The sequence below is a fragment of the Wyeomyia smithii genome, chromosome 1 (assembly GCF_029784165.1).
Source record: "Wyeomyia smithii strain HCP4-BCI-WySm-NY-G18 chromosome 1, ASM2978416v1, whole genome shotgun sequence".
In the NCBI taxonomy this organism is placed as follows: domain Eukaryota; kingdom Metazoa; phylum Arthropoda; class Insecta; order Diptera; family Culicidae; genus Wyeomyia; species Wyeomyia smithii.
Genome location: NC_073694.1, coordinates 199,680,618 through 199,696,003, shown reverse-complemented (window position 1 = coordinate 199,696,003; position 15,386 = coordinate 199,680,618). Strand labels below are relative to the sequence as shown.

Sequence of the window (15,386 nt, the reverse complement as noted above, 5' to 3'; positions counted from 1 at the left end):
TTTACCCCACCCTAATGTCCAACCACATCATCTAACTGTAGTGTGAACACCCGAAGTGATATTCGATATCATCTGGCGATATCAAGTGATATGCGGCGTAGTGTGAACAAGGCATAAAGTAATCAAATCATGAAAAACTTCGTGAGTGGGACAGGGTTGAAATGCAGCCCAGCAAAACTTGCATATTCCTACCACTTTAGTCTGGAAGACTTTTCACTCATTTAATATACAAAAAGATAGCATGATGTCATCCTAGGGAGCCTATACACATAAAGAGGAGACGAGGCACTCACCGTTAAGGCAACTGTCAACATCGTTCTATTGTGATAGTTCCCATTACAGTGATTGATTGATTTTTTTTAAGGGACTTTAACCCCAAACGGTCATTCGTCCCTGCCATTACGGCGAGCACATATACATAATACACTCAGTAACACTCAGGAAGAAATCTTACAAAAAAGTTGAAAAAAATGAACTACTCGAATGGTACCACCCTCTAAATAAAATCACTTTTCTAGTAGTTTATGAAGGCAGTGTACCTGCGCAGCCCTGAACTTGTCTCGTTCCCACTCGAAAAATGCTGCATTTATTTAGTAAAGAACTTTTTGACAGTTCCTTATGGATTTTTTTTTGGGGCTCGATAATGCCCAGAGAAAGAAAATCAGGGGCCTATAAACGTCAACATTCTGCCTACCAATCATAAATTCATCACGGCGGTAATATTTTATTTCAAATGCTTACAAAACTTATCTTATTCATTGAAAGTGCACATTGTACTGAAAACAAATGCTGAGCTCTTGTTTTATTCCACCTAAAACGACAATTACTCGAGAATAAGTCTCCGACAAAATAGGGCGTTTACTCTATTTCACTTGTTTTAAGGCAAACACACCAAAAACCAGTACCAGTGGGTACCAGAAACGCTGGTAGCAGAATCAATATGTGGTAGATAGAAAATGTATGGAGTTTGACAGCAACACGAGCCCCTTGAAGAAAATTCATTTTGTTCATTGTTTGTCGGGTAGTTGGACAGGACAGGGTACGGTGTACTGTGGGGCAACGTATACCAGCAAAAAAGCCAGTGTTACGTATGTCTTATGTATGTGGTGAGCATCTTGTCTTCTCTTCATGTAGACTCCCTACGTCACCTCCCTGGTCAAAATGATTCCATCAAGCTAGGTACCAAGAACCGTCCTAGGTGCTGAGAACCGATTCAGAACACTAAAAACCGTATAGATAAAAATACAGCTAACGATATCTACCCGCCACTGGAAAAGTAGCAAATGCTAGAACCACAAACAGACGTCACTTGTACACTAGCGCCGCGTGGTAACCTTATTGTTAAAATACATTTTCTGACGTAGAACTACAAAGAAAATAATATAAAATAATTCATTGCATTATTAGCACAACTCACTTCAAAAATATTTCACATCTTTTACGTCCATCATCACTTTAAGTACTTTAACATTTTGAGAACGCACAGAACGGAAATACCCATATTGGATTGCATTTTGTGATTTGGGGATGTTTTACAGAAACTGGAAGTCGCCATTTCGGATTTCGAAATGACGTATGGAGTTCGGAAGTTTCGGAAGTATTGAAATGGTTGGCCAAATACCGCTTTAGATTATTTTCTTGAAATCAGAAGTCGTTATTTTGGAAAATGTTATGTGGGGTCATCCCAGTTCCGAATATACCACATTCGGGTGATAACCGGATATTCGTCAATCGTTCACAGTAAAGCCTCTTTTTATGTAACTTTTAGAAGAAAGGAATCAACGTAAGAAGAATTTAGCGTGACCATTCATGCTTAGTTCTCTTATATAATCATATTCAAAGAGATAACATGTGAATTTTTATACCGAAAATGTTTGTTGGTGTCCAAGGAACACATCTGAGAAGAAGTTAACGTTTTAATCCACATAACTACGTGGAAATTAAAAAAAAAAGATTAAACCAATGCAATGCGGCCATTCTTCCAGCCAAATGTCCAAAAATCTAGTTTTGGTAAAAGTAAAAGAGTATTTCGAATCCCGTAATGTGTTACTATTCACAAAACTACGAAAATATCAGAAATGTAATTTTTTTCTGCTCGACTCGCACCAAATTAAAACATAAATTCTTCTGCTAGAAAATATTTGTAGATGTTAAAAGGAACAACGAACATTTTATTGAAAAAAAAAATAATTTACACGCGAATTGAGCTCATGCTCAAAAAGTCAAAATTTTGCATATATCATATGTATAAAAAAAAATTCAAAAAGAGTATTTTAATGTATTTTTCTGTATGCAGAAAATCATCTTCAAACATACGTAGTTTTCAAAGTAATATCTCAACTTTAAGCAATAAGATACCCATTATTTTTTCTCAAATGTCTTTCTTGAACATCAACGAACATTTTAATGAAAAACAGAATCACATGTCATCGCTTTTAATTTTGATTTGGAGTCGAATTAAGTATAAAAAGTCATTATTTTGCATGTTTTACGTAGTTTTGTGAATGATATCTCAAGTTTTAGTGAACAGATACAGATTATTTTTCCTCAAATGTCTTTCCTGAACATTGACAAACATTTTAGTGAAAAAAGAATCATTTGTCATCGCTTTGAATTCTGATTCAGAGGCAAGTTTAGCACAGAAAGTCGTAATTTTGCATGTTTTACGTAGTTTTGTGATTAATATCTCAAATTAAGTAATTAGATACCTATTATTTTTTCTCAAATATCTTTCCTGAACATCAGCGAACATTTTCATGTTAAAAAACCTACATGTCACCGCTTATTATTTTTGATTTAGAACGATTCAAAATGTACCGTACACCTCAGAGACTGACGGAATAATATCAATAAGATCAAGCGTTACGGAATTCTATTTTATATAGGGATCATTCATATAATACATAACGCGCTCAGGGGTGAGGGGGTATTCGGCGAAGCGTTACTTTGCGTGTATCAAACATGTAAAATTGCGTTACGTGGGGGTGGGTGGGTGGTCTCCGTGGTTCTGTGGTTAGCGATGTCGGTCGGCTAGCTCTCCCACACGGTTGTGATATCGGGTTCGATTCCCGATCGAGTCGAGGATCTTTTCGAGCTGGAAATTTTCTTGACTCAGCACTGGGGCACGGTGTATCGTTGTACTTATCCTACACAAGCAAAATGTGCCAAAAACAATATCGATAACGAATTCTCTCAACTAATCTAGTTGATCGAGACCGCTATTAGCCCCAAGGCTAAGCGTGCGATATTGTTTTGTTTGGGGGTGGGTGGGTAATGAAAATTGCCAAATTCCGCGTTATGTATTGTGGCGCCAGCACTAAATTAAAGCTCGGAAGTCGGACTTCCGACTTCCGAACTTTCTTCCGACTTTACAAACACATAGAATAAATGCGTGTTCACGGTGTTCACACAACATGAACTGCGGGAATGATTTCAATGTATTTGTTTTTGTAAGCCGTAGTGACAGCGCAGTGGCGGCTGAGATGGTTGCAGTGTTGCGAGAACAACAAAAATAAACATCGGAAGTGAGCCTGACTGCCAGATCATCAGCGACGATTTGATCATTTTTATTTAAATGCACAATAATATTTGAATGGTTCCATAGTAGAAGAAGATACCTGGGACATTTTTGGTTCCTGGAACGGTTGTGGTTCATCTAGTCTTGAACAGATGTCGCTGCGGTAGTTTTGCGTTCTTTCAGTTTTATTTCCGCCTCGTATAACTGCGAACCGGTTTTTGGTACCTGCTTGACGCCAGTCACGCTGCTTTATTTTAACTCTAATTTGATTAGGATCTACTCAGTTTGGTATTCTTACGCAAAATGTCAAAAAGTGAGTTATCGGGTACTGGATAATTGAGTTACATTTACCCAAATTTTCATAACTACCATGTTTACTCAGTTTTGAGTTATTATCCATGATGTTTACTCACCCCTGAGTATATGTATATGTCAAAAGTTTTCAACAGCGATATTATCTGTTTCCGAAGAACAATTGATGTCGCTTTTTATTCGTTTGCTAGCAGTAAGTATTTGATCTTTCATCAAATCAATAATTTCCTAATCAATTACATTTTACAAACAACATGTAACAATATTCCATAACAATTTCAGCCCAACATCATTATTGCAGAGGATTTGAAAACATAAAAAACATCTCTTCAAAATGAACAACCGCATGTTGTGTGTCCTGCGATGCCGTTTTAGGTCGGGCTTTTATTAGTGATAATGAACGGAAACATTTGTATCGATGTACAGTGCCAAATACATGCAATCGATACAATTTAAATCCTTCGCAGTGTTTGGTGACGGATGATGACGGATATTCTGGTGTGCGTACTGTACAAAAACATGAGCCACAGTTCACGGGCAACTGTGAACCGGTTGGTTGCCGCATTATATAAGGACACGTGAATGATTTAAAACTTTTATAATGTTTCGATGAAAAATAAATCTATGATTTTGATTGTTCTGAATTTATTTTATTTATTGAGTCAGATTTACAAGAATCAGAAATCATCAAATTTCCAAATTTAGGCAAACTGGGTAACTTGTACTCATTTTTGTTAATTCCTGGTTTGCATAAACAGAGTAGATTCTAATCAGTTTTTGACGTATGACGCCCTTACTCAGAAGTGAGTAACCGTAAAAGTACTCAAATTAGGGTACCTCCACTTTTTTCAAAAATGGGTCATATCTAACTCACTTTAGAGTAACAAATAATGAGCGTGGTGGTTAAAATGCTGAAAGAAGGGCTGCCAAGTATACAGAATTTTCTGTATTATACAAATTTTTTGACCACGATACAGAAATGATACAGAATACAGAGTTCATACAGAATTTTGATTTTTTATACAGATTTGTACAGAATTTATGGCCGATTCGGTTTTCACAAGCAGTTCCGAATGGGAATTTGTATAGGTGCGAGTAGGCTTTAAAATCTGTTTCTTCGCCCAACGTGGAATATTTGCGCCTGATTGTAATTATATTGTATTTGCGTTGACGACAACCAACGCTCTACTTTTGCTCTTTTATTACTTCTGTTCGATTCTGCTGGGCGTCCGCCATTAAACTAAGCGAGAACTAGTTTTTCTTCGATTTCTTCTGGATATCCGACATTTGGCTAAGCGGGAAAAATACCTGATTCGAGAGTACATAGGAAGAAACACGGTTATAGACCTAAGTTTTCTTTCAGAAATTTTTCCGAGATTTAAGGTCGGATTACAAGCCTAACTTCCACAACCCCAAGCACTTATTGGGACACGAATAAAATACTGGCTGAAAGTATACAGTACAGGATCTGTATATTTGGCATCCTTGCCTAGACTGTGATAGTTGTTTCGAAGTTTTTGTGTTTGTTTGTTGTTTCCTTTGCCCGACTGTTTTGAAACCCGAAGTTTGCACTTCGTCCTAAATACGGCACCATCTATCAGATCGTACCATAGATTAGAACCTCTTATCGACAACTTCTTATCAGCTTCGTATTCCCAAATAGACGTTGACAATCAGTTTTTCGTTGTTTAGAATGAATTCAGGTGAGCTCTCAATTTGCCCTTAGTCTGAGCAGTTTTTAAATCAAATCTCACTTTTCCCATAAAACTCGTAACAATATTTCAGCTCGAACTCGGGGCGATGGTATGGAAACAGAGTCGCTGCATGTGACCAGCTCGGCACCGCAACGCAAAGCATCGACTGGCAATAGTGAGATTAAGTTACCGACAGACTTCGACTTGCAGCGATTGCTGCCTCATTCCGGAGCAAATCCAATCTATCGCCCGACTGAATTAAACACAACCCGAAGTGCCTCGCTGGCCCCAACAGTACCAAAGGGTACCATTTTCAACTTGGTACCAAAGTTGGTTCCAAACTCCAACAAAACAACCAGCGGATTGCGGAGCAAAGAACCTCGCTTTGTTCCGTTCGAGCCCTATAAAGGGGCCGTTAATCCGATTATCCCATTCAAGAACAACGAAAATCGAATTAAAATAAGTGACCGCAACAACCTCGACCTGAATGTGCTTGTGTCGCAAATGTCCACAATCACTAACAAAGAACTGAAAGGCGATATGGGCGCTACAGAAGAATCTAATGCTGATAGGCAGAAATTTGAGAAGCAGATTGAAGCTTTGACAAAGGAACGTGATTATTATCAGAGCCAGCTGAAATTTCAAGCGCAGGTTAACTCAGAACTGAAAAACTTACTGGTGGCTGCCGTTGGTGAGGATTTACAGACGAAGGTTAATGTTTTAACCGAGGATAAATTGCATTTGGCGCGGAAGCTGCTGAACTCGGCAGAGAATCTTTCCTCGCATACGGAACAAATCGAGTTTCTAGCAGGCCAGAGCGAGGTATGGCGGAGCAAGTTTCTTGCCAGCAGTCTAATGGTTGAAGAATTGGCCCGTTGGAAAACTAGTCTGCTGCAGAAGAATTCCTTGCTGCTGGCTTCCAACAAAGGACTGCTCGAGGTGACCGGTAAGCTGCGTGAAATGCAGACCGATATTCTGCGCAATCTTAAATTTCTTTCGAACCAGAAAGAAGTCGAACTGAAGTCCTCCAACGTGCTTGAACTGACAGCGGAAAGTGTCAACATTTCCGAACAACTGGTGCTAGCCCATCCGGCACTGGGAATGCCGGAAGCGCTCGACTTTACCGGACTGGAGCCACTGTGCGGGGCAGAAAAATCCGCCATTCAAGCACTGCAGCACTCGAACGAACCGCTGATGAGCCCCGATGAGGCGTTTCGTGCCATTTTTGGACAGGCTTTCCCTTCGATTCCCTCCATGAAAGCGTACGTGAGCAACCGAGAAGCGGCCGCCATCGATCGACAGGCGCAGGATGAAGAATTTGAAGTAGTGGACAGCTCCGTAATCAATTCTGCTACACTAACTACTGCCAATTAAAGCCGTTTTTAATCTTTTATCTTGTAAATTTTGGCAATAAAATCGCAACATCGCACTTTTAACGCTTGACGTTTCCCATAACAAGAAATTTCATTTCTAGAAAGAAATCAATTTTTTCTTAATACTCGAACGGGGGTAAACATTCGGATAACTGTCTTTCAACTAATTTTATATCTAAAAACCTGGAGATTTTATTGATTGGTAGATACTCTTACATACCGTCTGACTTCCTTGTTTGTTTTTTTTTTACTGTTTATAGAAGGGGACCGTAAATTGTAAACTGTTTAAGGGATTCTATCCATGCTTTTAAAAACCGGAATTACGTTTTGCCGCATGTCTTTTTGCGATGAGAGGGATAGGAAGAGTTAACTAAATGCCCAGTTTATAACTAATAACATGACGAAACAGAAATGCCATAACGCGAATGAAAACAGAAATGAGAAACGAGCTCAAACAGTAAACGATTATTTTTGATGGGCTTCGGTAATTCTAAATTGTCCGTTGTTTCCAATTATCTAATTTAGACGAAAGACGGCACATTTCACCGTTTGTCTTGTAGATAAGAGTTTTTTTTTTATGAATGTTTAGTCACCACATTTAAGCATGATGCTCAATTGGTTTTTTACTATTTTTTTTATTAAATATCACGCGTCCCAGAATACTTCTCTTTACCCCAACGCTCGAAACTCCTTTAATCGTCCTAAGATCTGTGTGTGTGTGTGTGTGTGTGTGTTTCGCTGCACTATAATTGTAAGTATAACCTTTGCTGCTGATGTTGTTGTTGTTTCTACTATTGTTCAATCGCCTCCACCTCAGCCAAGCACAAACGCACCCCGCCATTAGTCAATGTACTGGGCAAGCCAACGGAAGCCTTCTCCGTAACCTTGCCGCTTCAGCACGGAGCACATAAACAGTTCAAGAGGACGTCCGGGCAGCTCGTTGCGAGGTACTTTGCCCTGTTTCAATCGTACAATTCAGAATTTAGAGCACGGTTAAAAATTACGAAACCATTCTTACCTTGCCGGTCGTGAGTTGATACAGTGCAAAGTGGTTCCTCAGCTCGTCCTCGCTAGCGGCACCCGGTTTGTCAATTTTGTTGCCAAGAATCAACACCGGACAGTTGGACAAGGCCTCATCAGTTAGCAGCGAGTCCAGCTCGTTTTTGCTCTCGGTGAAACGGCTGCGGTCCCAGGCGTCGATCAGGAAGACGATCGCATCCACTGCCGGGAAATAGTCTTTCCAAACGCGGCGAGCTGCGGAGGAAAGTTGGATTAGATTTTTTTGGCTCGTTCGTTTCAGTGCATGTCCTACCTTGCGTGTGTCCACCCAAATCGAACGTGGTGAATCGCATGTTACCGATCGAGAGTTCTTCGGATGCTGTCGGATTGATAATAGAGAGGGAATTAGTTGTACGATTTTTGTTTTAGCTGAAAGTGGCAAGATAATTACTGGGATGTAGCGTGGGCACATGCTGTGCTAATCTGTCGTCCTTGAGCATGTGCAGCAGTGTCGTTTTACCGGCATTGTCCAAACCGAGAAACAGTAGCTTGCCAGATTTTTTCCAGAGCCCTAATGAAAAGATGTTTGGATTAAGCGGTATGTGAGCTTCAAGTGAAGTTAAGAGGGACTCACCTAAATATCCAAGCACTCCGGTAAACCAATCCCAAATGAACATGCTGGCGGCGTTCCTAAGATATCTGAATTCTGACGAAAGCTAAAGCGGCAAGCGATTTGACGATGCTGAACGCAAAGAACCGAGTAGTATCTGCATAGTAAAAAGTGTAAACAATGAGACAACGGATGTTAGTGTTGGTAAATGATGCTGGTTATTTTTTCTTCTACGTAACATAAATAGAATTTCTAGGTCTCGAGAGTAATTGCTTCGGTACTACGCTGAATGAGCGCCTGACATATCGATAAGTGATTCGCAGCGGCAAACATCATGTAAATATTAATGCCAAAAAATCTGACTAGCACTAAATCAGCGTCTCGAAACTGTACACAAAAATTCTGAGCATTTCAGAACCAATTACTTTCGTGGGTTGGGATGGCTCCAACTTAATGTCTATACCTTTTTTAACCCTTGCTTTGCTTGATTCTGTTCGCAAGTAATAAACACATACCGTAAAATGGGGCGTCTTGCATTGTAATGCAACACAAACTTTGTAATACAATTTTGCTTTAAAGGTAATAATTGTTTGACTATGTTAATAATTCTACGACATGATTTTAGGACGTTGAATAGATAAAGCGCAGCAATTTTGTTATAAAATTGCTTGACTGCATAGCCGTGAAAATGGACGAAAAAATTCAACATCGAATTCCTGACTTCCCTAGCACGGACTTCAACAAGGTAAACAGAATAAACACCACCGTCGTAACGTAAACTTCCAAAAGTCGTGCACAATTATTTTGTCTATTAAACTAGATTAGAATTAAATCCACAGTTTCACAAAATATCCACTTCGAATTGTCTCGTGTAACATAAGGACCAAAAATAAAAATGACATTTTTACGCAAGGATTTCATTTCTGATAGTCATTATTTCCTTCGTTTCTGGTTTGTTGACAAAAGTATCTTAGAAATGTTTACATCTGCTGAAGTTTTTGCTCGTGTGATCAATGTCATTCTACTTGTATTTTGCTCATATACGAAACAATGGAGCACTGATAGTAAAGCATGTTTGCATATTCCGTTAATGAATAAATCATGCATTGTATCTAATAATAAAATAAGAAAATCTAATAAACATGGGTCGCATTTTATTGTCTATCACTTTCGACGTTGCTTTCATTCACGAATACAAAATTGTCTAGATGTCATAAAGTACATGTTTTACGAAATGATGACAAATCTATCAGAAGTGCTTACATGTTTTTTTCGCCAATTTTCAACCCAACACCGAACGGATGTTGCATCCGCTGGGATCAAACTTATCGATCTAATCCTTGTCAATAGCTGATTTCATAAGGTGCTGGTATGATATTTCCACGCTTATAAAAGCCATAAAGTCGCACTAATGAAATACTTATGATGTGTATCTTAAACTCATAATACACACAGAAATTATAAGCGTGTCTATTTATTACAACGTTACTTATTGGATAAAATACGATTTTGAAAGTATTTTATTTTTATTACTATTTTATTTTAAAACTGAAAAAGGGGGCAAATTAGTTCGGCCAACAGTTTTTTGCTGCTGATAATTTTCCGACATTTTATGGCTTAGGAATGCAACTCAGCCCCTGAGATGTATAACTTTCAAACGAGGTATTACATCAGACGCAATGTGCACAATTGGAGCTTTTCGAAACCGCTGAAGACCACGGAAAGTATTCCATGTGAAGTGCAGAAAATGTCGTAGTCATTTTCATAAAATGTTCACTAATCAACTCTTCTAAACCGTATATATTCACATCAATTTTCACATTCCACGTCGACAGCTTGTAGTAGGGCGAGAAGTTTAAGTTTTTTGGCCTTGAAAAATTTGTTTTTTTTTTTGAACCATTGTTGCAATTTCTAACTTTATATTGAAATCTGATTTCTACCAATTAACAAAATTTGAGCATGTTTTTTATCTTTCTTTTCACGAAAATTATGAGTGGGATTATGAACAGCTGTGAGCGTTTCTGTGAATTAAAACATTTTTTCTGGTTTCTAGTTAAGTTTCGTAGTTTTGTACTACTTTTTTTGAAGTTTTGTGTATTTTCAAGTTTTATGGCATCAAGATTTTTAAGGATCTTTTTAAGCTCAGTTTGAGATTGGCTAGTGATGTCACGGATGTGATTTTTGAAGCATCTGATTGGTCTTTTTTTGACAAAAGTCAATTGAGATGGTCGCAATGAAGATATTCATATGTGGGCAGAAATATAATCAAAATGCGGTTGCTGAAATGGACATTACTGCTCATCTCTACAATAGATATGTTCAGAGGAAAGAAAATAACATGAAGCGTTTTTGGAGCTTTATAAATGAGAAGTGTAAAACAAATGAACTCCCATCAACTGTTTTTCTTGGTAGCCGAATCTCGTGAGAAAATTTGTAATCTTTTTGCATCCGACAAAAATCGTTGCAATCCTCAATTACAACGATTAGCTCACTTTATAGTCAGTAAGATAGGTGTAAGATTAGATTGAGGTAGAATTTTAAATCTCTTTTTTTTCTTGACAAGTAGGTTTACAATTTTCCTACAATTATATTTACTTAACTGCGGAAGCAATTACAATCTCTTAATGAAATAAAGCTTAAAATATATGTAATAGTGTTGATATGTCACCGTTTGTAGCAGAACACACAATAAAAATTCTGAGTAAATAAAGGGTAATTTTTTTGCTACTTGGTTTTTCGTGTATTCAGATTTGACAGTTCACGCGGGAATCCTGACAGCTGTCAAAGTCTAATGTACTCAGTTTGGTTTGCCATTTCACCATGAACAGACTTACGCCTTTATCGAATTTTATTACCAAAATTCGTCCTCTGTGAAAAATGTTGTTCGCGCATTACGACCATTTTATGGTCGTCATAATCGACCTACTGAGCAAGCTATTGTAACGAAATTTCAAACCAGTTTTACTCTGTTGGACATAAACCCACCAACACGTATACATAGAGTGCGTACAGAAGAAAATATTGCTGCCGTATCAGCCAGTGTAGTGGAAAACCGTGAAATGTCATTTCGACGCCGTTCGCAGCAATTGGGCTTGTGTTATTCGACTACATGGAAGATTTTACGAAGGGATCTTGGTGTAAAGCCTTACAAAATACAGCTCGTACAAGAATTAAAGCAGAACGACTTGCCGCAGCGTCGAATTTTTGGTGAATGGGCCTTAGAACAACTTGCCGAAAATCCACTTTTTTACGCTAACTATCATTTTCAACGCGTCACTATCACAGGCGATATTTCCGGAGATGTGGAAACAATCATTTATGTCCCCTATCCACAAAAAAAAGGGGACAAGCGTGATGTCGGCAACTACCGAGGATAACATCATTATGCACTGGCTCTAAACTTTTTGAAATCTTAGTTGAAGATGTTCTGTTGCCTGGGGTCTGGTCATATACAGAGAGTAAGGGAGCTCACTTAAAATCCTTCAAGAGGTGATAGAGGACCCTATTTAATGGAAAAAATCCTTCTACGCATATGGCCAAAATTTAACTAGGCAGTTATTCACTTTTTCAGTTTTCGGTTTTGTTTCCTTTTAACGAGCTCTAGCAAAAGAAGTATGGTAGCTAGCTCAATTCTGTTGGTTTTGTTGGAAAGCTTAAAAAAATTTCGTAATCAATAGTGTCCTAAAAACGTCAAATTAGAGAGAATAAGAAGCACTTAGAAAGAAAAAAATGTGAAACCAAATGTTTTGCCTTTCTCCTAGTTTGAAAACTGAATTGCTATTTCCTCTCTGAAATGTGTGATAAACATGGGTTTTGTTGATAGCTAAATTGAGCATAGAAGTCTACTCTTTGACACCAAGCATCTAACTCTTTTAGTTTAGCTGGTATTTCGCGTGTATGCTGGTGTAAAAATTAGATCTAAATTTGCTGCCAAGTTGTTGCTTGATAACATTGACTCTCCCAACCTTCTGGAGCAAATCAACCTGAATGTACCGATAGGGACCCTTAAGATCTAGTTACTGTTCAAGATCTAACTTTAGACGAACTAACTACGGGCAAATAGCAATTCATGCCATAAACATCAGTTTAGCTGCTTTCTCGTGTTGCGAAGCAGGTCGTAAATCTGGTCAGCATTGCTGAACAGTTGCTCACTGGGGGTACTTGCTGGAGACAAATATAGCACATACATAAGACATACGTAACGCTGGCGTTTTTTCCTGGTACACGTTGCCCCATAGTACTCTGTACCTCCAACTGCTCGACAAATAATGCACAAAATGAATTTTCTTTTTCTCGGCTTTATCGAGCCCCAAAGAAAATCCCATAAGGAACTGTCAAAAAGTTATTTACAAAATCAATGCAGCATTTTTCGAGTAGGAACGAGACAAATGCAGGGCTGCGCAGGTACACTGCCTTCAAAAACAACTCAAACAGTGATTTTATTCAGAGTGTGGTACCGTCCGAGTAGTTCATTATGTACCAACTTTTTTGGAAGATTTCTTCCTGAGTGTTACGTATGTGAATATAGTCTGTTTAGATCATGAAGCTGATCACGGATTCCAAGTAAGGGATTTTTTTGTGAGAATGGTGCGTTTTGGCTCGTTGAAAGGCTTTGAAGGTAGTCTTGTGTGACAAAATTCTCTTTAAAAAATTATGAAGCGATATTTTTGACGTAGAATTACGTCTTATGACAACATTCTGCACAGAAAAATAAAAACACCCAAATATGCGTATTTTTGACGCAAATCAGTCCTTCTGTGCGGGAAGGTACTTTTGGGTAAAATTGATTTACCTACTTTTGAGTACCTGCACGGAAGTCATCATTTAGGTAAAATCGGATAACTTGAATCAACAATATTAATAACAAAAAATCCATACAAATTTTTACCCAAAATTAAGTATTCGCATTTTATTAAGCTGTTGCGTTGTATCACCAATTTTTATGCGTATTATTTACCTAAACCAGTGAAAACATTCAGGTTTACGTAAATTTACGTTGTTTTTACGTGTTCACTCGATAATTTTTTTTGTGTGTGGGAGAGCTGCAAATTAAAAAACTGAAATCATCGAGAGCGTCACGAAAATTGTAATAAATCAGTCAGTTTTCAACAGATTTTCTGCAAATAAATTTCTTTTTGAGCGTCTTAGTAGAATGGAATTGAATATTGAGAATAGGTTACGTTACCATTTAATTCTACTAAAAAATCCGTTTTTGTAGTGGAATTAAATGGAAACATAACCTATTGTCAAGAATTCAATTTGCACCGACGGCGCTAAAATAAATAAATCCACCGGAAAAGGCATTTTCTACGAAAAAAAAATTATATACCTAGGAACCTACGGCGTTTTAGTCAATTGTACGTTTGTTTTGCAGTGTGACTCTTACGCGTTTATGGGCAGTACAACGTATCCTTGGTAAAGGATTCCTGAGTCTCGATTTACGGAATGAGAATCCTGTCTGAATTTGGACAAACCATAACAATTTTTTAAAGTTTTTCTCGGGAAATTGTGGAGCAAACTAAGTTTTTCAAGTCACCCCGTTCACAGTACAGTAAAATATCGTGTCAACCTAAAGTACGACTATTTCATGATTGGCGGATTATGGAATACTTGATCTGTCCAGCTACAGTCAATTTGATAACTGAATAGGCATTTATAATACCAACCAGGGATCTTTAATCATGCCCAGCTTTGTTCTTTTGAACATAAAGAGTTGTGAGCTGTTTATTTTGTTCTATTTGCAAATCATAAGAGATAGCATCAAGTGTGAAACGTATAAATTTTACGGCAATCTTTGAGCAAAACAAAGAAAGTCTATCCCATTCACTGTGGGCTGCCAAAATTTGAATCTCACCTTTGAGGACACATTGAGAGATGAGATTGTAAATTAGCTTCCTCAAATGGTTTGGCTTGAGTTGATGCTACACTTCTACCTGGGATGAGCGAATTACTTCCTAATAACACTTTTTTTTGCTGTTCCCCAATAACGACCAAAGCACTGACAAAATCGGTGCCAGTCGAAAAAGAGCAACTCATTTTTAAAACTTGAATCGTAATTACTCGACCGTCGTCCGCCTGTTCGATAAGATTCGCACACAAAGAGAGGACAGAGACAGGCAGGGCGATCCTCTATCAACGCACACAAACCTGTGCGTATGTGACGCTGTTGAACCTTGAATCCAAAGGCCCCCTTGTTGACCACACGGCGGACTCAAAGGCCCCATGCTTATGCAAACTGTTGTACAATACCGTTGGGCAACGCCAATTGCTGCCACGAAACGTTACAAAATGTGGAATAGCGACGGTAAAAAAAGAAACGTTCTCACGAAAGCGAAACCATAGACATCACTCTAATGACCCATCGTTTCGCATAACAAAAATTACTCGAACTTGGAACCGTTTTCGGGCCCGAACGCTCACCGCAAATCACAACCTACCTAGCGTGGAATAAAGCCCGTAGAAGATGATCCAGACCGGAAGGAGAAAACTTTCACTAAAACGCTAGATAACACGGAACTTCGCGAAAATATTCTTCACCCCAAAACCGATGATGGAGATGGACACTTTTCTTCTTGCTCTTTTCTGATTCTCTGATGTGTGCTTGCTTGTTGGCCGTCCGACTTCGTTACCTTTTTTCTCTTTTTCTCTCTTACGTGTAGTCATTTTTCTCCCATTGTGAGGAATTTTTGACAGCTGCGGGAGAGAATTCGGTACACGCGCAAGAGAATGTTTGACGTGGAAGTCACGTAGAATGTAGCGCACTCGGGTGCTGGGTGTCCGCAAACTGGTCGCCGGTGAGGGGCTTATTTATCCATTGATGGAACTGTTTGTAGTATACGTAACATTGAGAAATGACATATTGTCGCTGCAGCACTACTCTG

At 38.5% G+C, this 15,386-nt stretch overlaps 2 protein-coding genes across 2 annotated transcripts; one reads left to right on the top strand and one right to left on the bottom strand.

The window, feature by feature from the left end:
- Positions 1-5,343: 5,343 nt before the first annotated feature.
- LOC129718964 (golgin-45) lies at positions 5,344-6,959 on the top strand. The gene is made up of 2 exons (XM_055670230.1): positions 5,344-5,532; positions 5,615-6,959. The coding sequence occupies exons 1-2, from the start codon at positions 5,523-5,525 to the stop codon at positions 6,895-6,897; spliced, it is 1,293 nt and encodes a 430-aa protein (XP_055526205.1). The 5' UTR covers positions 5,344-5,522; the 3' UTR covers positions 6,898-6,959.
- A 104-nt stretch (positions 6,960-7,063) lies between these two features.
- Positions 7,064-15,119, bottom strand: LOC129718963 (GTP-binding protein SAR1). Its single transcript, XM_055670229.1, has 6 exons — positions 14,943-15,119; positions 8,530-8,662; positions 8,347-8,466; positions 8,209-8,274; positions 7,915-8,150; positions 7,064-7,853 (listed from the first exon to the last, which is right to left on the bottom strand). Exons 2-6 carry the CDS (start codon positions 8,570-8,572, stop codon positions 7,737-7,739), a joined length of 582 nt encoding a protein of 193 aa, XP_055526204.1. The 5' UTR covers positions 8,573-8,662; positions 14,943-15,119; the 3' UTR covers positions 7,064-7,736.
- Positions 15,120-15,386: the final 267 nt, after the last annotated feature.

Bases quoted from the DNA above. Each gene is read 5' to 3' on its own strand.
- LOC129718963 (XM_055670229.1), bottom strand. From the start codon at position 8,572: ATGTTCATTTGGGATTGGTTTACCGGAGTGCTTGGATATTTAG. The intron at 8,151-8,208 runs GTAGGACATGCA...TTTCCTCCGCAG, and splicing joins TTTGGGTGGACACACGCAAG to CTCGCCGCGTTTGGAAAGAC. The intron at 7,854-7,914 runs GTAAGAATGGTT...CGATTGAAACAG, and splicing joins ATCAACTCACGACCGGCAAG to GGCAAAGTACCTCGCAACGA.